Below are 24,255 nucleotides of genomic sequence, written 5' to 3'. Positions count from 1 at the left end.
GATTTTGGTAAAAGGAAGGTGGTAATGTAATGAAATTTAACTTTTTGTATTGAATGACTGCGTATTTACACTTTGAAATCTTCATTAAAAATTAGTTCAGTGTAGACTGATTTGTCTTCTTGGTTATTGCTGCTTTTTCTGCAGGAGTCCTCGGGAATGGAAGGAAAGATGTCCGTGTCACTTCAGAATTACCATACGTTTTTCCGAGAACTGGATATTGAGGTCTTCTCTATCCTGCACTGTGGACTTGTGACCAAATCCATCTTAGATACTGAGCTGCACACTGAAGTAAGTGACAGCCTGCGATCTCAGGAGTCAGGCTTTCAGCTGCTTCCTCAGCTCTGTTGTGTCGAAAAGAACACAAGCGTGGCACTGAGATGGTAAACCTGGTTTCAGAAGCTTTATCCTGATGAGTTTTTAAATTAGTTGATTGGTTAATTAATGTATTTATTTGAAAAAGAGAGCTCTTATCTGATACTTTACTTTCCAAATGTCTGCAATGGCTGCCTTGGGGCCAAAGCCAGGAACCAGGCTCTCAATCTATGTCTCCAGTGTGGGTTGCAGGAACCTAATTACTTGAGATGTCACCTGCTACCTCCCAGAGCCCACAGTCACAGGAAGCTGAGGTCAGCCAGGGCTAGGTATTGATCTGAGGTACTCCGATGTAGTTTGTAGGCTTCTTACTTGTCATCTTAACCAGTAGGCCAAACACCAACCCTCATTCTGATATGTATGTTTTTATAATGTTAGATATTTGTAAAATACTCATATTTGCTAATAAGGTTATTAATAAATTATTTTAGAATATATTAGAAAATTTTAAAATACTCATATTTTCTGATAACGTGATCCTTGTTAATAATAAGCTACCTACATTACTTTTATAGAGGAGCTCTATTCTGATTAGTAGAGGTCTATGCCGTTTTCACTTTCTCATAACATTTGTTCAGTATCTGACAGATGGTATTGGAGTCCTTTTTTCTGTTTGCCACTAATTAAACCCCCACTAGTACACAGCACAGTGCTTGCCTTCTGGTACTGCTAACCTGACAGAGGAAGTAGAAGTGATGTGCAGTATCTGCTGTGTTGGTGGCCTGTACTGTATAAATGGTGCGAACCACGTACCAACGAAATTCTGATGAAGGAAGGTATTCATAATGAAATAGGGAGAGGAAGTCATTTTCACAGAAAAAAATAACTTTTGATAAGGAATTTCACCAGAGAATAGAATTTCTCGGGGTTAAGGAAAAAAAATTGAAGGGATTAAGGTGGCAAAGTAGGGACAGAGCTTACTGCTGTAGTCTAGAAGAAGATAGTTTAAAATAAATGGAAAGAGTCTCAGGGAACAGTTGAGAAGACAACACAGGGAACTGTACACAAACTGGAGGGACACAATGGACCTATGTGGAGGGCAAGGACTCGCATAACTCAGGACCCTACAGCCAAGAGCCTCTGCAACAGCGTTGGAGAATGAGGTGACACCAGACTGCAGCAGCCCAAGCCACTGGTGAAAAAGCTGCAGGAAGAGACTAGAGGGAGTACCGCTCGGAGCCCCATGGGTGATAGTGTACCCACCAAACTAGAGGAGAGAAAACAAAAGGGGGAGCACATTTTCTGTCTTCCCGATTGCCCTGGAAGTGTTAACTGGCAGATAAAGAGAGAAGGTGCCATTTTGGGCATACATAACAACTGTGCCAGCTCGTTGTCTGCACCCAGCAACCAGCCAAGCGGAGGCTCCTGAGTCTGGTGGGGAGAACAGGCGGGGCTGGGTGCGAGAGGCTTGTGAGACAGGACTGAAAACACTGAGGCTGCGTGGGAGGACATGAATTGATCATAGGATTACTTAGAAGTAATCAGAAGCAAATGCACGAACTAATGAAATCCAGAAAGGACATGAAAGACAATTTCTCCCATGAAATTGAGATCTTAAAAAAGAAATCAAGGCCTCCTGGTACTTACTGCAGGCTGTGTTCTTATACTGATTGTATAGAAAGAGGAGGCAGAGCAGGCCCGCCCCATGCACACCTCAGCTCCGGCCGCGTCGTGCCTGGGCTGTATTGTGACTGGGGGGACAAAGTGTTGGAAAAAAAAAAAAGAAATCGAAATGAAATCTTGGAAATGAAGAAATCAGTAAAGCAAATAAAAAATGCAGTTGAAAGCCTTAACAAAATCAGTGAAGCAGAAGAAAGAACATCCAACTTAGAAGACAAATCACAGGAAATTATACAAACAGACCAAACACAAGAAGAAATTAGAAAACTAGAAAACGGTGTTGGTAATCTACAGGATACTATCAAAAGACCTGATACACAGGTTCTAGGAGTTCCTGAAGGCATGGAAAGACAGAAAGGATTAGAAGGCCTTTTTAGTGAAATAATAACAGAAAACTTCCCTAATATACAGAAAGAAAGGGACATCCAAGTACAGGAAGCACATAGAACTCCTAATAGACATGACCAGAAAAGATCTTCACCATGACACATTGTAATCAAACTTTCCATGGTAAAACATAAAGAAAATATTCTAAAGTGTGCATGAGAGAAACACCAGATTACGTTCAGAGAATCTCCAGTTTGACTCGAAGTGGACTTCTCATCAGAAACCCTACAGTCTAGGAGAGAATGATGAGATGTATTCCAGGTCTTAAGAGAAAAGAACTTTAAACCCACAATACTATACCCTGCAAAGCTCTCATTTATGAATGAAGGTAAAATAAAGGCCTTCTATGACAAACAGAAATTGAAAGTATTTGTCACTACCCATCAAGCCCTGCAGAAGATAGTTAAGGTTGTGCTGCATACCATAGTCATCACTATGAAAGAAGGTAAGGAAAGGATATCTCTCAGTAAAAGTACAAAGGAAATCCAATGTAAATAATAGGAATGTTTATGGAAAAATGGCAGGGCAAAATCATTATTTATCAATAGTCACCTTAAATGTAAATGGCCTCAACTCTCCAGTTAAAAGACAGACTGGCTGAATGGATTAAAAAGCAAAACCCATCTGTTTGCTGCCTATAAGAAACACTTCTCACCAACAAAGATGCACGCAGACTGAAAGTGAAGGGATGGAGAAAGATATTCCATGCTACCAGAAAACAAGAGCTGGTGTAGTCATCCTAATATCAGACAAAATAACACAACAACTGTTAAAAGAGACAAAGAGGGCTGGTGCCATGGCTCACTTGGTTAATCCTCTGCCTGCAGCCCTGGCATCCCATATGGGCGCCAGGTTTTACTCCCAGTTGCTCCTCTTCCAGTCCAGTTCTCTGCTTTGGCCTGGGAGGGCAGTGGAGGATGGCCCAAGTGCTTGGGTGCCTGCACCCGCAAGGGAGACCAGGAGGAAGAAGCACCTGGCTCCTGGCTTCAGATCAGCACAGTGCCAGCTGTAGCAGCCATTTGGGGAGTGAACCAATGGAAGAAAGACCTTTCTCTCTCTCTCTCTCTCTCTCTCTCTCTCTCTCTCTCTCTCTGTCTATAACTCTACCTGTCAAATAAATAAATAAATTCTTTAAAAAAATTTTTAAAAAAGGAGACAAAGGGCACTATTATAATGATTGAGGGATCAATTCAACAGGAAGATGTAACTATTATAAATGTATATGCACCTAATTACAGGGCACCTGACTATTTAAAAGAAATGTTAAGGGATCTAAAGGGAGACTTAGACTCAAATACAGTAGTAATGTGGGATGTCAGTACCCCAATTTCAGCAATGGTCAGATGAGCCAGACAGAAAGTCAGCAAGGAAATGGACCTAACAAATATCTACAGAATTTTTAATCCTACAGTTGCAGAATACACAGTCTTCTCAGCAGCGCACAGAACTTTCTCTAGGATTGACGACATGCTATGCCGCTATGCCATAAAGCAAGTCTCAAGAATTCAAAAAAAAAAAAAAAAAAAATAGAAAGCATGCCATTCATCTTCTAGGAGTGCAGTGGAATGAAGCTGGACATGAACAACCCTGGAACCTCTAGAACAGCTCCTGAATGCACAGTGGGTCCTAGGAGAAATCAAACTTTTATCCTATTCTTGTAACCAGAACAGATATGCCGAATAAGCTTCAGTCACTATTAAGACCTCAGAATGTTCACAGAAAATTGTACTTGTCATAAAGGAAGCATTGAGCCTGAAGAAAATATGCAAAGCTACCAATATTCTGAATGTTTCAAAACTTATTTCAGACCACAAACATATGGTGCTTTCTGTGAAGTTGTGTGTTAAGGAGATTATTTTTATTTTGTCACAGATACACTTAATTATACGTTTTAGAATCCCTGTACATGAAAAATTAGAATGGTTTCATGAGATTTTTCTGCTGAAAGATTTTGAGATTTATTCAACATCAGATGTTGAATTAGGTTTTGCATTCTCCCAGCCAGTATACAGAGATGATTAGAGACACACTAATTTCTATTCTTGGGAAACCACACATGGTGATCACTCTCCAGCTTTTGTTTGCTGCTCTCCCTCCTCCAGCCTTCTCTATATAAATAATAATACAATATTTGAGACATGAAATTTGGCTTTCAAGATTCCTTCCATTTCTTATGTGAAAGTTTGAAATTGTAATGGTAATGAATATGCTAGGAATTCAAATAATTTCTGTTAAAGGATGTTTATTGAAATAAAATATTTTGTAGTAAAAAAAAAAAGAAATTGAACAATTTCTGGAAGCAAATGAAGATGGCAGTACAGCATATCAAAACTTACGGGATACAGCAAAAGCAGTGTTAAGAGTAAAGTTTATAGCAATTGGTGCCTACATCAAGAAATTGGAAAAGCACCAAATAAATGAGTTATCAGTGCATCTCAGGGATCTGGAAAAAAACAGCAAACCAAATCCAAAACTAGTAGGAGAAAATTAATAATTAAAGTTAAAGAAGAAATTTTTAAAAATGAAACCAAGAAAACAGTATAAAACAGAAAAGGTTTTAGCCAGAGCCATTAGGCAAGAAAAATAAATCAAAGGGATACAAATTGGGAAAGAGGAAGTCAAACTATCCTATTTGCAGATGATGTGATTCTATATATAGGGGATCCAAAAGACTCTATCAAGAGACTTTTGGAACTCATAGAAAAGTTTGGGTAAGTGGCAAGATATAAAATCAGTACATAAAAATCAGTGGCCTTTGTATACACAGACAATGCCAAGGCTGAGAAGGAACTTCTAAAATTAGTCCCATTCACAATAGCTACCAAAATAAAGAAATCAAATACCTTGAAATAAATCTAACCAAGGATGTCAAAGGTCTCCATGATGAGAATTACAAACCATTAAAGAAAAAATAGAAGATATGAAAAAATCTTCCATGTTAATGGATAAGAAGAGTCAGTATCATCAAATATATTCTTCCAAAAGCAATTTACAGATTCAATGAGATACCAATCAAAATACCAAAGACATTAATCTCAGATCTAGAAAAAAAAATGCTGAAATTCCTATGGAAACACAGGAGACCTTGAATAGCTAGAGCAATCTTATACAACAAAAACAAAGCTAGAGCTATCACAATACCAGATTTCAAGACATAATATAAGGCACTTATAATCAAAACTGGTACTGGTACAAAAACAGATGGATAGACCATGGAATGGAATAGAAAAGCCAGAAATCAATCCAAGCATCTACAACCAACTTAAATTTGACCAAAGTGCTAAAACTAATCCCTGGAGCAAGGACAATCTTCAATAGATGGTGCTGGGAAAACTGGATTTCCACATGCAGAAGAATGAAGAAAGACCCCTGTCTTACAACTTGCACAAAAGTTGACTCAAAATAGATTAAAGACCTAAATCTACAACCTGACACCGTCAAATTATTAGAGAACATTGCAGAAACCCTGCAAACATTGGCATAGGAAAAGAGTTCTTGGAAAAGACCCCAGAGGCACAGGCAATGAAAGCCAAAATTAACAAATGGGATTACATCAACTTGAGAAGTTCCTATACTGCAAAAGAAACAGGAAAATGAATAGGCAACTGATAGAATGGGAGAAATTACTTGCAAACTAAGCAACTAATAAAGGATTGATAACCAGAATATATAGGGGCCAGCGCTGTGGCTCGCTGGGTTAATCCTCCGTCTGCGGCACCGGCATACCATATGGGTGCTGGGTTCTAGTCCCAGTTGCTCCTCTTCCAGTCCAGCTCTCTGCTGTGGCCTGGGAAGGCAGTTGAGGATGGCCCAAGTGCTTGGACACCTGCACCCACATGGGAGACCTGAAAGAAGCACCTGGCTTCTGGCTTTGGATCGGCGTAGTTCTGGCTGTAGCGGCCATTTGTGGGATGAACAAAACAAACAACGCACTTAAGAAATGGGCCAAGGATAGACATTTTTCAAAAGAGGAAATCCAAATGGCCCGCAAGATACATGTAAAAATGTTCAGGATCACTAGCTGTAAGGGAAACGCAAATCAAAACCACAATGAGGTTTCACCTCATTCCAGTTAGAATGGCTTTCATACAGAAATCAACAAATAACAAATGCTGACAAGGGTGGAGAGGAAAAGGTACCCTAATCCACTATTGGTGGGAATGTAAACTGGTAAAGCCACAATGGAAGACAATATGTAGACACCTCAGAAATCTGAATATAGACCTACCCTATCACCCAGCCGTCACACTCCTGAATACCCCAAATGACTAAGACATCCTTGAGTTTCCTTTTTTCCTCCTTGTTACAGGCTACCGAGGTTGTGCAGCTTGGGCCCCCTGAGCTGCTCTTCCTGCTGGAAGATCTCTCCCAGAAGTTGGAGAATATGCTTGTTCCTGCTGCCAAGAGAGTCCCTTTCTTCAAGGTTAGTGAGTGCAAAGCACAGGGCCTGGCCTCAGTGGCCTTGGAAGCAGTTGGTGAATAAGTTGTCACTTTTGGTGTCCTAAGTTTGGGTTACTGGGTGGCACTGTGGCAGCCCTGTGTTGCCACATCACATTCACCTTGCCTTAGGAAGAAACTGTGAAGCAGGGAAACAGAAAGGTACCCGAACAAGAAATTCATTCCTAAATGCCCTGAAGCATTCCTGGATCGTATTCTTTGCTTGAGTATTTGTTCTATAAGTCCCCTGAATGAAGCCCGTCCCTGACAGTCAATGTAGCAGTCGGCTGCCTAGAGAGCCTGGACCTCAGATGTGAGTAGAAGGGACAGATGGGCACCTCATTTCTGGGAGAGCAGCTAGATTTTGTAAACGAAAAATATGAAAATCTTGTGTAAGTATTTGTGCGTTATGTATCTCCCTGTATCTCTCCACTTGATTTTTATCTTTGTACTTGCTATTTGCTCTGCATTCTCCTTGTTCTGTGAGCTTCATCTTGTTATGCTGGATCTGTGCTTCTCCGTCAGACATGGTTCTGACTGCAGCAGCTAAGCTCTCTGTTCTTGGAAGATGGAGCAAGGCTTTATCTCTTCGCCAGAATATTTTCTTAGGCGAGCAACCCACTTCTCCATCTGTACCTCCCAGGTGACATAGGTTTGACTCAACTCCATAGTAAACTGTTTTAATTTCAGGGAAGCTACCTAGCAGCTTCTCCTCACTCTGATTTTGTTGTAGACTAAAGGAAGCCGGAAGATTGGATTCTCTCGTCTCCACCAGAGAGCTGCCCAGGAAATCGCTCACTGTGTTGTGCAGCTGCTGACCCCAATGTGTAACCATCTGGAGAACATTCATAACTATTTTCAGGTCAGAAGATGGGTCTTATCCATATGGAAATGAGTCTCCAGATGAGCATGAGATTTCACTGGGAGGAAAAAGAGCAGTTACTGAAGCAACTGTCCTAAAACCATGTTCCTTTTTAGTGCTTAGCCACTGAGAACTGTAGTGTAGCTGACGGACCAGCGCTGAAAGTTCGCGAGTACCACATTATGTCTTCCTGCTACCAGAGGCTGCTACAAATCTTCCATGGGCTTTTTGCTTGGTGAGCGTGTGGGGAATGTGGAGTAGAGAAATGTGTATATGCTTGCTTTTAGTTGACAGTTACCAAGACAATGAGATGGAGAAAAGAAGGAAAAGCCCCCAAATCACATGTAACTGTGGAGTATTTTTGTCTGTATCGTTTCATTTACCTCGCATCCTGTGGTCTTACGGGGTCACAGTTGTTAGTAACCCATTTGACAAATTAGGTTACTTGCTGATTAGTGAACACAACAGATCCCACCATCTGACTCTTGATTTCCTATAGCGAGCTTTCTGTAGTGCCCCTGGAGAGAATGTTAGTTGAGAAGCTCTTTCTGAAGAGTGCAGCTGAGGCTTGCTTGGAATCTAGGAACCAGAACGGGAGCCATGGCATCTTTCAGGCCAGGGAGATTGCTGCTTCTGTTTGTCCTACCGGTGGCCGTGGCATTGGGCCCCAGGACTTACCCCCTGGCTCCTGAGAACCTATCCCTATTAGATCTTCCTACTCTCTGGGACTGGCACCACATGAATGGTGTCAGTTCTGCGAGCACCACCAGGAGCAGTGCACATCCCAGTACTACAGGTGTTGCTGGGCCCACCGCGTCAGGAACACCGTGCCAGATAGCATCAGCATCCAGAGAAAGGGGTGTGGTCCTCCCCCTGCTGTCTGTTGACAGCGTTGATTGTCGTTGACTGGGGCAGTGACCTTCCAGTGTAGGAGTACACCCACTAGCACAGCGTCTCCCAGGAGACCTGCAGCATCTGCCAAGCACAGGACCAGGAATGTGCCGGATCTCACCTGTGTGGAACGAGCGTGAATTCAGAGTGCCACACCATCCAGAACTACACCCTAGAGTGCGTGGTAAAGAGCTGATCACAGTGTGAGCGGGAGTGTTTGGGGCACCTTCACAGAAGCAGGGGTACTTGATTAGGGTTTTAAGGGGCAGATGACCTCCAGAGAGGTAAAAGCAGGAGCTGGAAGGCACAGTGTGGTCACAAACAGAATTAGATATGTCCCTTAAATCCCTTTTTTCCTCAAGATTAGGCCCTGGCCCCTCTCTTGCCATTATTCAGGTTTTTCAGGGCAGCCTTACCCAAGCTTAAATGTATGCATGAATTTATCTTCTGAGTTACAGACATTTATATCCAGCTGCCTACTCGACACCCCCTTAGATACACCATTGACACCTCAGACTCCTCACATCCAAAGCAGTGTGTCATCCTGACCACTTCCGCTTCAGCTCTGCCTGGCTCCAGGAATGGCCTCACACATGTCTGAGTCAGAATCCAGAAATTACTCTTTTTTCTGTCTCAACTTTGCACCCTTTCTCCCACATCTGATCCTCAAATCCTGTTTCATCTCGGTAACATCCACATCGCCATCGGCCCTTCTCTCCAGTGTTCCAGACTCCCGTCTTCTCTGTCCTGGACTCCCTAGTTTCACAGTTGGTCTCTGCTTCCAGTTGTCTTCCTCAGTCTTTCTTCACACAGCAGTCAAGGGCGATCTTTCCTGCACAAACCCGGTCTAATCCTATCCTAATTTTGGTCTAATTTGGTGTTGATTGTTCTGAGTTCAAATTTTTACCTACCTTCTAAGGCCTCTGACTCCTGCTGTTTCACTTCCTGTGTAGTTCTCTGCCACCAGCCACACTTGGTTAACTTCGGCTCCTTTTAGCTTCGTCTGGAGGCTTTCACAAAGACGCGTTCTGCCGCACTCCCTCCCTCTGGATCCCCGCCTTTCTGACTCACCTGTTGAGATCTGAACTTAAATTTCTCCTTAGGGATGTATTCTAGCATACCCCTGGGCTAAATAAGCCTCCTTCTCACCTCCCTGACCCTCACTTCTCTCCTAATACTTTGTGGTTTTTTTTGTTTGTTTGTTTTTTGTTTTTTGAGAGGTTGAGTTATAGACAGTGAAAGGGAAAGGTCTTCCTTCCATTGGTCCACTCTCCAAATGACTGCAGTGGCCGGAGCTGTGCTAATCAAAGCCAGGATCCAGGTGTTTCCTCCCAGTCTCCCATGTGGGTGCAGGGGCCCAAACACTTGGGCCGTCTTCCACTGCTTTCCCAGACCACAGAAGAGAGCTGCATTGGAAGACGAGCAACCAGGAATAGAACCAGTGACCATATGGGATGCCAGCGAGGCAGGCAGAGGATTAACCTATTGTGTCATGGCGCCGACCCCCTCTCCTAATAATTTGATAGCCTCTTATGATAAAACCTAGCACCTTTAATAAAAAAGATTTATTTATTTATTTGAAAGAGTTACAAGGAGGGAAAGACAGAACATCCATCTGCTGATTTACCCCCAGATGGCTGCATTGGCCAGGGCTGGGCCAGGCTAAAGCCAGGAGCTTCTTCAGGGTCTTCCACATGGGTGCAGGGGCCCAAGGACTTGGACCATCTGCTGCTGCTTTTCTCAGGCCATTAGCAGGGAGCTGGATTGGAATTAGAGCAGCTGGGACACGAACTGGCACCCATATGGGATGCCAGCATTACAGATGGCGGCTTCACTCACTAGTCAATGCTGGCCCCAAAACTTAGCACCTGTTGTTACAATTACTCGTTCATCTGTTTTCCCTGTTAGATTGTGAGCTCCATGAGGGCAGATGGCATTTTCATATCCTCAGTACTAAAAAGAGTGCCTGACTAAAGACGGGGCAATTTATCAAGGAGAATTATAGATGACAAACACTTAACAGGATGTTCATGAGGCCGGCGCTGTGGTGTAGCAGGTAGAACGCTTCTAGAGGAGGTTCTGGGGGTCATCTGTGCTGATCTTCAGAGCCAGGCAGAAGGCTTAAAATCCCAACCAGAGGCTGATACTGTGGCATAGTAGGCTAAGCCACCACCTTTGGTGCTGGCATCACATGTGGGTACCAGTTTAAGACCCAGCTGCCCCACTTCTTACCCAACTCCCTGATAATGGCCTGGGAAAGCTGTGGAAGATGACCCAAGTGCTAGGGCCCCTGCACCCATGTCAGAGCCCTGGAAAAATCTCCTGGCTTCGGATCGGCCCTGTTCCAGCCATTGTAGCCATTTGGGGAGTGAACCAGTGGATGGAAGACCTCTCTCTCTGTTTCCCCCTTTCTCTGTACCTCTGCCTCACATAAATAAATAAATCTTAAAAAAGTATCAATCAGAGAAGCAATTTTGGAATTTGATGGCTATAGCCTTGATGTTTAAAAAAAAGCACCAGTTTGGGAGAATGCTTTTTGTAGCAGGGTGCAGAAGAGATTGGAAAGGGGTGCAGAAAGGTGTCACCATGATCTACATGTAAGGTTCTGGCCTAGGTTAATAATCTTGGGGTGGGAAGGAAGGGACAGTAGGAAAGGTACGAGTTATAGTGTAGAAGAAAGGATGTGTTCTTTGTTGAACACCTGCTATGAATTAGACATTGATTTAGCAGTCTGACAGAAGTATTCCTGCGTTTTTATAGGAGCCCAAGACTTTCCTCTGAAATGTAGGAAATGAAAGAGCATTTTTTCACCCTAGAAATAATCCCATGAAGCCTTAAGACTGTCCTGGGTGCCCCTCAACTTCTTATCTTATGTTCACAACTTTACAGCACTTGACACCTCGATGCTTTCAGGTCTTTTTCACACTCTGTTGACTCACTGATGGTCTAGTTGGAGACCAGCACCCTCACATGCTGTACCTGGAATTGTCGTGAAACTAAGCTAAGCCATCTTTCCTTGACTGCCTGTAGGAGTGGATTTTCTGAACTTGAGAATCACCGTTTACTGTATTTGGCCGTTGAGATCCTTGCTAACCGACTGAAGCAGGGAGAGCGTGACCAGTCCGTGGAGGAACTGCTCAGGTGGGTCAGACTTCGTATCCTAGGATCAGGGTTGGCAAGATTTTTTAAAAATAATTTTGGTGTCTGTTGGTAGTGATATTTAAGTATTGTGATAAATCTTGAAGCATTAGAAACTCTTGAACAAATCATGCTAAATCTTCCTGCATACATTTACCCATCGAGTCTGCCTTTTTGGGGGAGTGATAATGAAATCGTTGACCATCCATTGTCAGCTGTTGGCTGTCTGGGACGTCTGTCTCCTGGCAGGGCTGCATGACCGGGCCACGGCCGTATCAGTGACTGTCTCCTTCCCTAGACTTGGAGGAACACCAGATGGGAAGAAGAAGGGGAGTGGGCAGTCTGAGCGGCTGCCTCTTACCCAGTTTTGGCCAGAGCAACTTGGCCTTTCTGTACCTTTGCTTGGCAGCCTAGGACCCAGGGTGAAGAATGTCTGTCACACAGGCCATAAAAGACCTCGGAATTTGGTCTGGCACTGCCAAGGCTACCGCAGTCAGGACTCAAAATTCAGTAAATCTATAGTAGTCTAGTTGGTAATTTTTTTTTTTTTTTTTTTGGACAGAGTGAACAGTGAGAGAGAGAGACAGAGAGAAAGGTCTTCCTTTGCCGTCGGTTCACCCTCCAATGGCCGCCGCGGCTGGTGTGCTGCACCGGCGCACCGCGCTGATCCGATGGCAGGAGCCAGGTGCTTCTCCTGGTCTCCCATGGGGTGCAGGGCCCAAGCACTTGGGCCATCCTCCACTGCACTCCCTGGCCACAGCAGAGAGCTGGCCTGGAAGAGGGGCAACCGGGACAGAATCCGGCGCCCCGACCGGGAGTAGAACCCGGTGTGTCGGCGCCGCAAGGCAGAGGATTAGCCTAGTGAACCGCGGCGCCGGCCGGTAAATTTTTTTTTAAAGATTTATTTATTTATTTGCAAGTCAGAGTTACACAGAGAGAGGAGGGACAGAGAGAGACAGAGAAAGAGAGAGGTCTTCCATCCAGTGGTTCACTCCCCAATTGGCCGCAACGGCCGGAGCTGCGCTGATCAGGAGCCAGGAACTTTTTCCGGGTTTCCTACATGGGTGCAGGCCCCAAGGACTTGGGCCATCTTCTTACTGCTTTCCCAGGCCATAGCAGAGAGCTAGATTGGAAGTAGAGCAGCCGGGTCTGTCTTGAACCAGCGTCCATATGGGCAGGCGCTTCAGACCTAGGGCGTTAACCCACTGCACCACAGCGCCGGCCCCTAGTTGGTAATTTTTTATATCCCGTGAATGTTGTTATATATGTCCAAATAACCCTTGGCAGAAAAAAGTTTCCCTGCCCTTACTAGGACATCACTGGGTCACCAATTAGGGTGTGTCCACCCTACCTTTCGGGCAGTACCTGACTTCATTTTGAATATAATGTTTCGAATTTGTTTGACCTCCTCACCAATCAATCATGAGTTGACTTTTTTTTATTAATTGTGATTAATTGCTCCATTTTTGATAGATTTATTAAAAACTCTGCTTTCTCTGCCTGTATTACAGTTGCTTCCACATTGTCTGTGAACTCACATTTTGAACATTACTTGTAGTGTGCTGCCTAAGGCTTTGAAGAGTCAATAGTTTATCTAAGATTGTGCTTGTTAGTGTGATACTTGAATTTCTTGGCATACATACCCTGTTAAGGCTAGCATTTTGTGTGTCTTCTGCCCTGGCTTTCTCCAAACAAAAGTAGAGTTTTCTATCAGGAGGCTTCAAAGTTTCTACTAACGCCACTAAAAGTGCAGAGGATTCTGATTAGGCTGTGAAAAATGTAAAGGGGAATTGGGCCACCCATGTGAATTTCACCTGTCTGTAGTACATGTGGTGCTAGTTTGTGTACTCCTTGTCTCCTTACAGCCAGAGCTTCAGTTATTTCCAGAATTTCCATCAGAGCATTCCTAGTTTCCAGTGTGCCCTTTACCTCATCAGACTTCTCATGGTCCTTGCGGAGAAATCGAGAGCTCCTTCTCAGAACAAAGAAAAAATAGGTGATGGCCCCCGACCTCCCTTTCCGTGAAGAGTACTGTCTCATGCTTGTAAACTGTGGCCTTCCCAGAGCCTCATACATTGTCACGTGTAAACACCATACAGCCTCAGACGTGCCGCCCTGCTACCCAAGTGGACATTTTCTCAGATGGAGCTGTGCCTGATTTTGTGGATGTTACTTAGTTTGAGTTTGGTTAGAATAGCTGGCTAGATGATTTTTTGTTTGGCTTAAGTTTAATAGTGTCCTTCCCCCTCATTTTTAAAAATTAAAAAGTTCTTTTTTTTTTTAAGATTTATTTATTTATTTGAAAGAATTACAGAGAGGCAGAGAGAAGTCTTGTGTCTGCTGGTACACTCTCCAAATGGCTGCAGTGGCCAGAGCTGGGCCAATCTGGAGCCAGGAGCTGGGAGCTTCTGGATCTCCCATGTGGGTGCAGGGTCCCCAGCACTTGGGCCACTTTCTGTTTCTCAGACAATAGCAGAGAGCTGGTTTGGAAGTGGCGCTTCCAGGATTTGAACCAGTGCGCATATGGAGTGCCATACGGCATTGCAGGCGGCATCTTTACTCACTTAGATCTTTGGCCCCTTGTTTTTAAAAATTAACTGAGACATCTGGCAAAAAGCTACATAGAGTTTGAGGTACAGAAAGTGGGAGAACAAGAAGACAACCGGGATGCAGTGTAGAAGAAGGTACTTGCTGCCTCCCCACCTTCCGCTGCTGTTCTCACAGCTCTGAGGATGCAGCTCACTGGTTACACATCCCAGTTGACATACAAGGAGAAAGCAAAAGGAAAATGCAAAACAAACCTAAATTATTTCCTGCCCATTATAAAAGGAGGGTTTGGTCTGAAGCTGTGAGGTGGCCGCTGGCATTGAGCTGCCCAGGAGGAATGACATTGGCTTTCCCACTGCATAGCAGTGCATGCGCGCGCGCGTGTGTGTGTGTGTGTGTGTAGGTTCATTTGTGTTTCAGCACAGGGTGTGGGTGGGGCAGGTGTCGGTGGAGCAGAGACATTCCCACTTCTAAACAGTTACTCTCAGATGAGGACCAGGAACTTCCTAATAAACTTAGAATAACCCTTTTGATCAATAATCATCCCAGAAAAACAAAAGGCAATTTCCTGTGCCTCTGATGCCTTTGTCTTCTTTTCTGTCAGCTTCCCTGGCCAAACAGTTCCTCTGCCGGGCCTGGCCACCTGCAGAGAAGAGCAGTGTCTTTAACGACCAGCTGCACGCTTTGCTCTGGTGAGTCAGTGCTGGGCTTCTTCAGTGAGCCCCGGGGCCTCCCTCCACGTAGGATCCTTCATCCAGAGACAGGAAGGACCTTTGTTAGGGGAAACTTGTAGGCAATGAAGTAAGTTTAAAATGAACAGTTTGGAATATGTGGATTTTAGATCCTCCGGTTCTGTTTTGTTCTGTTGGCCAATTCTTTGTTAAACCAAATTGTGGAGGAATCTGCCAGTGTACCCTACATTGTGAATCCGTGAGTGAACTATGTTTATTGCCCACCATATCTAGAACAGCCAGAACAGCCATCACTTCCAAGTTGTTTTTTTTTTTTTTTTTTTTTTTTTGACAGGCAGTTAGACAGAGAGAGACAGAGTTATAGACAGTGAGACAGAGAGAAAGGTCCTCCTTCCGTTGGTTCACTCCCCTAATGAACACCATGGCCTGCGCTGCGCCAGTCCGAAGCCAGGAGCCAGGCGCTTCCTCCTGGTCTCCCATGCGGGTGCAGGGCCCAAGCACTTGGGCCATCCTCCACTGCCTTCCCAGGCCACAGCAGAGAGCTGGACTGGAAGAGGAGCAACCGGGACTAGTACCCAGCACCCCAACCGGGACTAGAACCCAGGGTGCCGGTGCCGCAGGTGGAGGATTAGCCAAGTGAGCCATGGCGCCAGCCACTTCCAAGGTCTTAACTCTATTTCTAATTGAGACTTCATTTTCTTTACCTCCTGACGAGTATCTAAAATCTTTCCTTAAAAGAAGAAGTCCTAGTAGTTGATTTAAAGGTTGGTGACATCCGGAAAGGAATATTGCCTCATGTTTACCCTCTTTGACTCTAACTGCAGCATCTACCTGGAGCACGTAGACAGCACTCTTAAGGCCATAGAGGAGATCGCTGGTGTGGGGGTCCCAGAACTCATCAGCTCCCCGAAAGATGCATCTTCTTCCACGTTCCCTACGCTGACCAGGTATAGGAGTTCTTGCTTCTACTTTCCCTAAAATACAGTCACACTATGCAGTGGGTGTGTAGTGTATGTTGCTTCCAGATAGCTGGTGACTCCTTGTCTACCTCTGGTGCAGACAGTAGGTACAGCCACACTGATGAAGTCAGTAGATAACAACCACACTGATGTAGGCGATAGGTACAACCATCACTGGTGCAGGCAGTAGGTACAGTAACTCATTGATACAGGCGGTAGGTACAGCCATCACTGATGTAGGCGGTAGGCACAGCCATCACTGATGCAGGCCGTAGGCACAGTCATCACTGGTGTAGGTGGTAGGTACAGCCACTATCACTGGTACAGACCGTAGGTACAACCATCACTGGTGCACTTGGAGGTACAGCCATTATTCAGAATAGGCACTCTACTGTGCTTTCCTTCTCAAAGTCTCAGGCAGGCTCTGAGAGGACCTTGTTGAGAAACGAATTTTCAGTAGTCTAAAGCGGCAGTGAGCATTTCGCTGCCACTCTTCTATCTGTACTTCCATCCTTGAAACTTGAGATAATTTTCCATTATTTGACCATGTTTGGGAGGTTAATGTGGTTATCAAGTCTAATCATGTATATCTCTTTTAATGGGCCTCTGTCCCATAGTATCAATAATTATTTTACACTTGTGCAGTGTTTCCAGTTTACAAAACACTTTCACATTCTTCGTCTCATTTGATCTGTTTGATAGTCCTGTGAGGGTAGATGTCAGTACACCTGTTTTTCTGTGGAAGCACAAGAGGATTAGAGAGGGAACTTCTCAGACTTATACAGATGATAAAATAAACATGGAACCAGGACTCAGAATTAGGTCTCCTCACTGCTCTCTCCATGCGACCCAACTGCTTCTTTGAGGAAGTCTTCTCAGTGCCACAGTCCTCTCGGGTACCTGTCTCAACCCCTTCTGCTCCCGCCTCCTCTCACAGGGACCCTGGTGGAAGGATGTGCAGAGAGCTGGGAAGACAGTTCCTCTGGGCTCCCTGGCTTCTTCCCAGGAAGTCCTTTCTGAACTGTGTATGAGCCTTTTGCTTGCAGGCATACCTTTGTCATTTTCTTCCGCGTGATGATGGCTGAACTGGAGAAGACAGTGAAAGGTATTGAGGCTGGCACAGCAGCAGACTCCCAGCAGGTGGGTCAGATGCTCCTGCCTCAGCAGGTGGACTCGGGATTACCTGCAAGTTGCCAATGCTTCTGTCTCCTGGGACCAGGGTGTTTCCAAAGCTACTTCTCTTCTTTTTAAAATTTTGTGTATTTATTTTACAAAGGGAGAGAGACACACAGAGATATTCCATCCACTGGTTCACTCCTCAGATGACCAAAACAGCCAGGGCCAAGCCACACTGAAACTCGGAGCCCCAAACTCAATCCCAGTTTCCCGATGGGTGCCAAGGATCCAGATCTTTGCGTCATCACTGGGTGCTTCCCAGGGTGTACATCAGCAGGCAGCTGGAATTGGAAGTGGACCTGAGGCTTGAACCCCTGCACCCTCATGGGATGCAGGCTGTGCCAATTGCCTACCCTCCCTTCTCCTAACCTGTTTCTTTTGAGTTACTGAGTTCCAGGAATTTTTTCAAAGAGCTCCTGGTTTAATTCCCTTTCCCTATAGTTGGAGGTAAGGATTGGACTTCATTTTCCTTGCTTCCTGCGAGGTTGCTTCTTGCCACCTGGCATGAGCTAAGCCGGTCTGAGAGAAGGGAATAGATGAGAAGCCCTAGAGATGTGAGGGCTGATGGGTGTGCTGCCATAGCTTTTTTACTGACTTGGAAATCTGTGAAAGCAATCATCTTTTAATGAGGTCTCTAGGGGCAGTTGCTGTGGCAGAGCCAGTTAAGTCGCCACAGCAGTGATTTCATGTCCCTTATGGGCACCAGTTTGTGTCTCAGCCTCTACTTCTGATCCAGCTCCCAGCTAATGTGCCTGGGGAAGCAGCAGCCATGTGGGAGACCCTTAGGACCCTGGCTGTTGTGACCATTTGGGGAGTGAACCAACAGATGAAAGGGGTCTCTGTCTCTCCTCTTTCTGTAATTCTGCCTTTCAAATAATAAATTTTTTTTATAAAAAGAAGAGGGGGTGGAGTCTCTATCGGGTACTCTAATGGTCTTACCCTAATGTGCACACCTCAGGACCATCTCCAGTAGTGTGGTTGCGATACCTCTAGGAATAACTGGCTTATATCTGAATAGCTGTGCAACCCTAGAGCTGTGTAGCAGCGGGGCACAGTAAGGAAGTACCTGGCTGTGGTTCAGAGGTACCCATGCGTCTGTCTGCCCCAGGTTCATGAAGAGAAGCTTGTCTACTGGAACATGGCTGTTCGAGACTTCAGTATCCTCCTCAACCTGGTGAAGGTGAGTGGAGGTTCCTGGTCCTGTCTCACCAGCCAAGCAGAAACCAAGGGTCCTGGCTTCCACAAGTGGCCCTCCTTGTTGTTCTTCCCACGCTTCTCTGTCCTCTTACCCATCCTGGATAACCCCTTCTCTCCTGGTGCTCTGTCTCTGGTGCCACAGTATTCGCTAGTTAATGGTTCCTCCCGCCTGTCACTGACCCACACTCATCTTGCCTTGGGTGCACACTCTGCTTGTGACCGAGTGTCTGCATTGTCTGTCACGCCCATTCTGTGCTCCCACGCGTTCTGTGAGTTTGCTCGGTCTGTTGCCCAAACCCAGAATGAGCTGCTTTCTTCTTCCTGCGTCTCCGGTTTAGTCTTGGGGCTGGACCGAGGATTTGCCCTCTAATGGTGGCATCTCTTCAGCATCCCCAGTTGGAACTTCTATGTCCTCATTGACCCTTTCTTCCTTTTCTTGAACTTTAGTTGCTGGTGGTTACTTCACTCTGCTTGTGACGTACTTGACTGTTAATATGCCTGCTGTATTGCAGACTTGTGTGCAGCATCTTGAGCTGTGCTTTGCACAGTGGGGCGGAGGCTCAGCTGCTCCTGTGAGCACACTGTAGCGTTCGTTCCTTTTTTTTTCACCTCTCCAGGTGTTCGATAGCCATGCTGTTCTGCATGCCTGTTTGAAGGTAAGAGGTTTACTGCTCCGTTTCTGGCGTTGATCCTTCCCGGGGTCGCTCTGGAGCAGCCTCCACTGCGGTGAATCGCCTCCTGCCTTTGCCGTGTGCCAGGGCCTCCAGCATCGTGCTAACAGACAGATGGTAGTTCAGGGAAGGCAGTGGGTACATGATGAGTGGGAAAATTGGAGGAGGCAGTTTTCCTGAGTTTTAAAACTTTTGGTCAAATTCTTAGAAGAAGGAGGAATAGTTTATGAGCAGTCAACCCCTGCCCTGCTGTTCTGCTCAAGCAACAAGGAATAAAGAGGAGTGTGCATGGTTCTTTTTTTTTTTTTTAATTAACAAGGTATATTTAGATATAGATACTACATTTTTTAAAAAGATTTATTTATTTATTTGAAACAGTTATACAGTGAGGAGAGAGAGAGAGAGAGAGAGAGAGAGAGAGAGGTATTCCATCCGATGGTTCACTCCCCAATTGGCCGGAATGGCCAGAGTTGCACCGATCTGAAGCCAGGAGCCAGGAGCTTCTTCGAGGTCTCCCACGTGGGTGCAGGGGCCCAAGGAATTGGGCCATCTTCTTACTGCTTTCCCAGGCCATAGCAGAGAGCTGGATCGGAAGTGGAGCAGCCGGGTCTCAAACCGGCGCCCATAAGGGATGCTAGTGCTTCAGGCCAGGGTGTTAACCTGCTGCGCCACAGCGCTGGCCGCTAGATAATTTTTTTTTTTTTTTTTTTTGACAGGCAGAGTGGACAGTGAGAGAGAGAGACAGAGAGAAAGGTCTTCCTTTGCCGTTGGTTCACCCTCCAATGGCCGCCGCTGCAGCCGGCGCACCGCGCTGATCCTGGCAGGAGCCAGGAGCCAGGTGCTTTTCCTGGTCTCCCATGGGGTGCAGGGCCCAAGCACCTGGGCCATCCTCCACTGCACTCCCTGGCCATAGCAGAGAGCTGGCCTGGAAGAGGGGCAACCGGGACAGAATCCGGCGCCCCAACCGGGACTAGAACCCGGTGTGCCGGCGCCGCAAGGTGGAGGATTAGCCTATTGAGCCACGGCGCCGGCTTTTTTTTTTTTTTTTTTTTTTTTTTTTTTTTTTGACAGGCAGAGTGGACAGTGAGAGAGAGAGACAGAGAGAAAGGTCTTCCTTTGCCGTTGGTTCACCCTCCAATGGCTGCCGCGGCCGCAGCCGGTGCACCGCACTGATCCGATGGCAGGAGCCAGGTACTTATCCTGGTCTCCCATGGTGTGCAGGGCCCAAGGACTTGGGCCATCCTCCACTGCACTCCCTGGCCACAGCAAAGAGCTGGCCTGGATATTTTTTAAAAGATTTATTTATTTGAAAATCAGAGTTACACACAGAGAGAAGGAGAGGCAGAGAGAGAGAGAGAGAGAGGTCTTCCATCCACTGGTTCACTCTCCAGTTGGCTGCAGTTGCCAGAGCTGTGCTGTCTGAAGCCAGGAGCCAGGAGCTTCTTCTGGGTCTCCCACATGGATGCAAGGGCCCAAGGACTTGGGCCATCTTCTACTGCTTTCCCAGGCCACAGCAGAGAGCTGGATCGGAAGTGAAGCAGCCAGGACTTGATCTGGTGCTGATACGGGATGCTGGCACTGCAGGTGGTGGCTTTACCCGCTATACCACAGCACTGTCCCTGCATGGTTCTTTTAAGAAAAAAAAAATTTTTTTAGCTTCTTTCTGTTTTGTGTGTGTGTGTGTGTGTGTGTTTGAGAGATGGAGAGAAAAACAAAGAGAGCTCCTGTTGGCTGGTTCCCTGAATGCTGCTGACTGAAGCTAAGATCTAGGAACTGGATCCATGTCCCTCATGGATACGGGAGTGGCAGGATCCCAGTTACCTGAGCCAGCTTTTCTGCTTCATAGGATCTACATTGGCAGGAACAGGAATCGGGAGCAGGGCTGGGAATCGAACATAGAAACTGCAGTAGGTAATACAAGTGTCCTGACCAGAATCTTAGCAATTAGGTCAAACAATTGCTCTTATTAAAGCTGTTGGTGAGTGCCCGGCCTGTGGCACAGGGGGTTAAGCTGCTGCTTGCAAGGTCGGTGTTTCTTGTCCATGTACGTGTTCAGGTCCCAGGTGCTCCACTTAAAATTGAGCTTCCTGCTAATGTACCTAGGAAGGCAGTGGAAGATGGCCCAGGTCCTTGGGCCCCTGTCACCAGTGTGGGACACCAAGATGGAATTCTTGGTTCCTGGCTCAGGCCTGGCCCCAGACCTGGCTGTTGGCAGCAGTTTGAGGAATGAACCAACAGACGGAAGATCTTTGTTTCCCCCTATCTTTGTGTTACTCTGCCTTTCAAATAAGTAAAATAAATCTTTACATAAATGAATAGGGCGTTTCAAATAAATAAAATAAATATTTAAATAAATAGATGGGGCCAGCACTGTGGTACTGTGGGTTAAACTGCTGCCTGTGACTCCAGCATCCCATAGTGGAGCACTGGGTCGAGTCCCAGCTGCCCTGCTTCTCGTACAGCTCCCTGCTAATGCACTTGGGAAAGCAACAGGTGATGGCCAAGTGCTTGGGCCCCTGCCACCCATGTGGGAGACCAAGATGGAGCTCCAGGCTCTTGGCTTCAGCCTGGCACAGCCCTGCCTATCATGGCCATTTAGGGAGTGAACCAGAAAATGGAAGGAAGATGTCTTTATCTCTCCTTTTCTCTGTCATTCTGCCTTTTAAGGAAAAAAAAAAAAAGGCCTTGAGGCAGCCTTATGAATGTGGGTGCTGATAGCCAGATAATTGCCAGGCTCTCCTGTGGGATTCCCCAGATGAGTTCTTGATTTGATAGTCAGCTGAATGGGAGTCTGCCGGGGACAGTGCTTCTTGGAAGTGGATGGCAGCTGCTACCCACTGTCCTCTCGCCCCTCTTCTCTCTGGCACGGCGTGGAGACTGCAGTGATTTCCCTGGCTGGGGTGTTTATGTTTATCTGTGTCTTTGTTCTTCAGTACGGACGTCTCTTTGTGGAAGCGTTTCTGAAGCAGTGTATGCCGCTCCTGGACTTCAGCTTCAAAAAGCACCGGGTAAGAGCACGGAAGAGCTGCTCAGAAGAGATGTCTGTGGCCACACCTGGGTGGGACTGGAGGTGGAGCACTTCCTTTGCCTGCGATTTGGACCTAGTTCTACCTGGGTACCTCTGGTCTGTGTCACCTGTAGCCAGAGATGCTCAAATAGACTGAACATTTCCAAGTAAGCTGATTGCTCAGCCCCACGCTGGTTCAAACCTACCTCTCCCTTCTCCAGATGTGCGGGTGGGCGTCTGTGTCGCTTGATTTTATTATGCCACTGGGCTTCTTGGCCCTCGTGTTAGTGCCTCATTTGCTTAGTCCTTTCACTCCCCTAGATCTACTCTCAGGAGTAACTTTAAAACAATTCATTTGTGTCCTAAAACTTGGTACTGTTACAGTGAACAGTCTGCATAGTTTTTAGACATGTGGCACCCAGGGCTGGAGTTGTGAAGTGTGCATGGAGGCAGAGACGGCTCCTTACACAGTTGGCACGCTGAACATTGTGGAGTACTCTCACAGTGTCTGACTCTCCCCCATTACCCTGAAAGAGAAAGAAGAGGTGGTGTTTTATCCTAGTGTTGCAGATTGGAAAACTAAGACAGGCACCTACTTACAACTAAAATCCAGGTCTTACAATAACTTAGATTTACACAGAGGCCCGGCATGGTGGAGTTGAGAGCGAAGGTTGGCTGTCACTCCTGTCGGGGGAGGATTGTCCACACAGGTGTGATTGTCCACATAGGCTGCAGCCTGCAGTTTAGCAGCTTTGGAACCTGTGATGCAAGGGTATCCTTCATCTAAAACGGAATTTGAGAAAGATAAGGAAATGGAAATGCTAATTACCTGATTTAACTGGTTATGTTGTACCCATTTGTAAAAATATTGTACTGTACCCAATAAAAATGTACAGGTGTTATGTGTTAATGGAAAATAAAAATAAAATTTAAAAATACAGGAAATTAGAAGATTGATTTAGCATTTGTGAATCTTGCTGGTTTTAGGAAGATGTTCTGAGTTTGCTGGAAGCCTTCCAGTTGAACACACGGCTGCTTCATCACGTATGTGGGCATTCCAAGGTAAGAGGAGCAGCTCATGTCACCCGCCTGTCTTGGGCTTCATCACCTGTTGCTGTTTGGAAACCCCAGGGCGCCTTGCGTTTCTTGCACGTCCTGTCTGGAGCAGTGCTGCCCCAGGGCGGGTTATTCAGAGCACCCCCATCCTTAGTTGCTGGTTGAAATGGGGCAGTCCCCTAGAGGAGAATTTCTGCATCTGCCCTGTCTCCTTCAGAATCTCTTTGGGGTACGAGATGCTTGTGTGTGTGTTGCTGCTGACGGTCCCCACAGCACCATGTGGGAGGAATACTGTGCAAGCTGTGACTGCTGGAAACAGCCCCCTGAGAGCATGCATCTGTCCCTTGTGAGAACCTCTTAGCATTAAAGGACTTTGCCACTTGAAGCCCTTTTAGTGGTTATGAATCTTTGATGTTTTTTGTCTGAAGGAGCACAACAGGACGGTGTTTAATATGATTATATGGTCAAGAATATTTTAGGAAAATTCATTCATGGTTGGTCCGCAGGAGGTTACAGTGAGGATGTGGAGGTGTTGCTGTCGTGTGTTCCAGGCCTGGAGGTTATCAGCTGTTCTCCTGGGAGTACTGGGCCACACCCCTGCAGTTTGGTGGAACAGTCTCTGGGTCGGATGAGCAGTGTGTGCTCTTGCTCAGTGTTCAGGGGTCAGGAATTCCAGGGTTTCTGTACAGGAGTGTATAACATGGTGTGAGCTCGGATGAGATGGGTGTGTTGTTTCCATCAGATTCACCAGGACACAGGGCTCACGAGTCATGTGCCTTTGCTCAAGAAGAGCCTGGAGCTGTTAGTCTGCAGGGTCAAGGCCATGCTGGTCCTCAACAACTGTAGAGAGGCTTTCTGGCTGGGCAACCTGAAAAACCGGGACTTGCAGGTAAGCCTTGGGCTCCGCAGGTGGTGATTCCCCCTCCTATTTTTCTCTAAGAGCGTCAGGAAGTAGGTAAGGGAGGCCAGCATTGTGGCACAGCAGGTTAAGCCTCAGCTTGTGATCCTGGCCTCCCATAATGAAGTGATGTGTTGAGTCCCAGCTCCTCTGCTTCTTGCTGTGAGCCTGGGAAATCACTGGAGGATAGTCCAAGTGCTAGGGCCCCTGTCACCCACGTGGGAGACCCATATGGATTTCCAGGCTCCTGACTTTGGCTTGATCCAAACCTGGCAGTTACAGCCATTTGGGAAGTAAACCGGTGGGTGGAAGATCTATTTGTGTGGGAGGTGATCCACAACTCTG

General features: G+C 46.2%; 1 protein-coding gene and 1 non-coding gene across 10 annotated transcripts in view; both read left to right on the top strand.

Annotated features, from left to right (window-relative positions):
* The window catches only part of FANCD2 (FA complementation group D2), a 77,147-nt gene that overhangs the window by 46,466 nt on the left and 6,426 nt on the right, over positions 1-24,255 (top strand). For 6 of the 9 annotated variants that reach the window (XM_051831849.2, XM_008249932.4, XM_008249931.4 and 3 more), the window contains 14 exons: positions 145-288; positions 6,689-6,802; positions 7,550-7,678; positions 7,795-7,913; positions 11,600-11,710; positions 13,573-13,703; positions 14,859-14,946; positions 15,771-15,893; positions 16,952-17,045; positions 18,190-18,261; positions 18,896-18,934; positions 21,883-21,957; positions 22,944-23,018; positions 23,755-23,901. In XM_051831849.2, the coding sequence (XP_051687809.2) occupies positions 145-288; positions 6,689-6,802; positions 7,550-7,678; positions 7,795-7,913; positions 11,600-11,710; positions 13,573-13,703; positions 14,859-14,946; positions 15,771-15,893; positions 16,952-17,045; positions 18,190-18,261; positions 18,896-18,934; positions 21,883-21,957; positions 22,944-23,018; positions 23,755-23,901 (1,461 nt within the window). The other 3 variants (XM_070051120.1, XR_011379659.1, XM_070051121.1) reach the window with 3 other exon arrangements.
* Positions 1,943-2,077, top strand: LOC127487230 (small nucleolar RNA SNORA51). Its single transcript, XR_007913837.2, has one exon. It is a non-coding gene; the product is annotated as a small nucleolar RNA SNORA51 (small nucleolar RNA).

The sequence above is a fragment of the Oryctolagus cuniculus genome, chromosome 10 (genome assembly GCF_964237555.1).
Source record: "Oryctolagus cuniculus chromosome 10, mOryCun1.1, whole genome shotgun sequence".
Lineage (NCBI taxonomy): Eukaryota > Metazoa > Chordata > Mammalia > Lagomorpha > Leporidae > Oryctolagus > Oryctolagus cuniculus.
The sequence above is the reverse complement of the archived record's forward strand: the minus strand, read 5'-3'. Positions and strand labels throughout refer to the sequence as shown.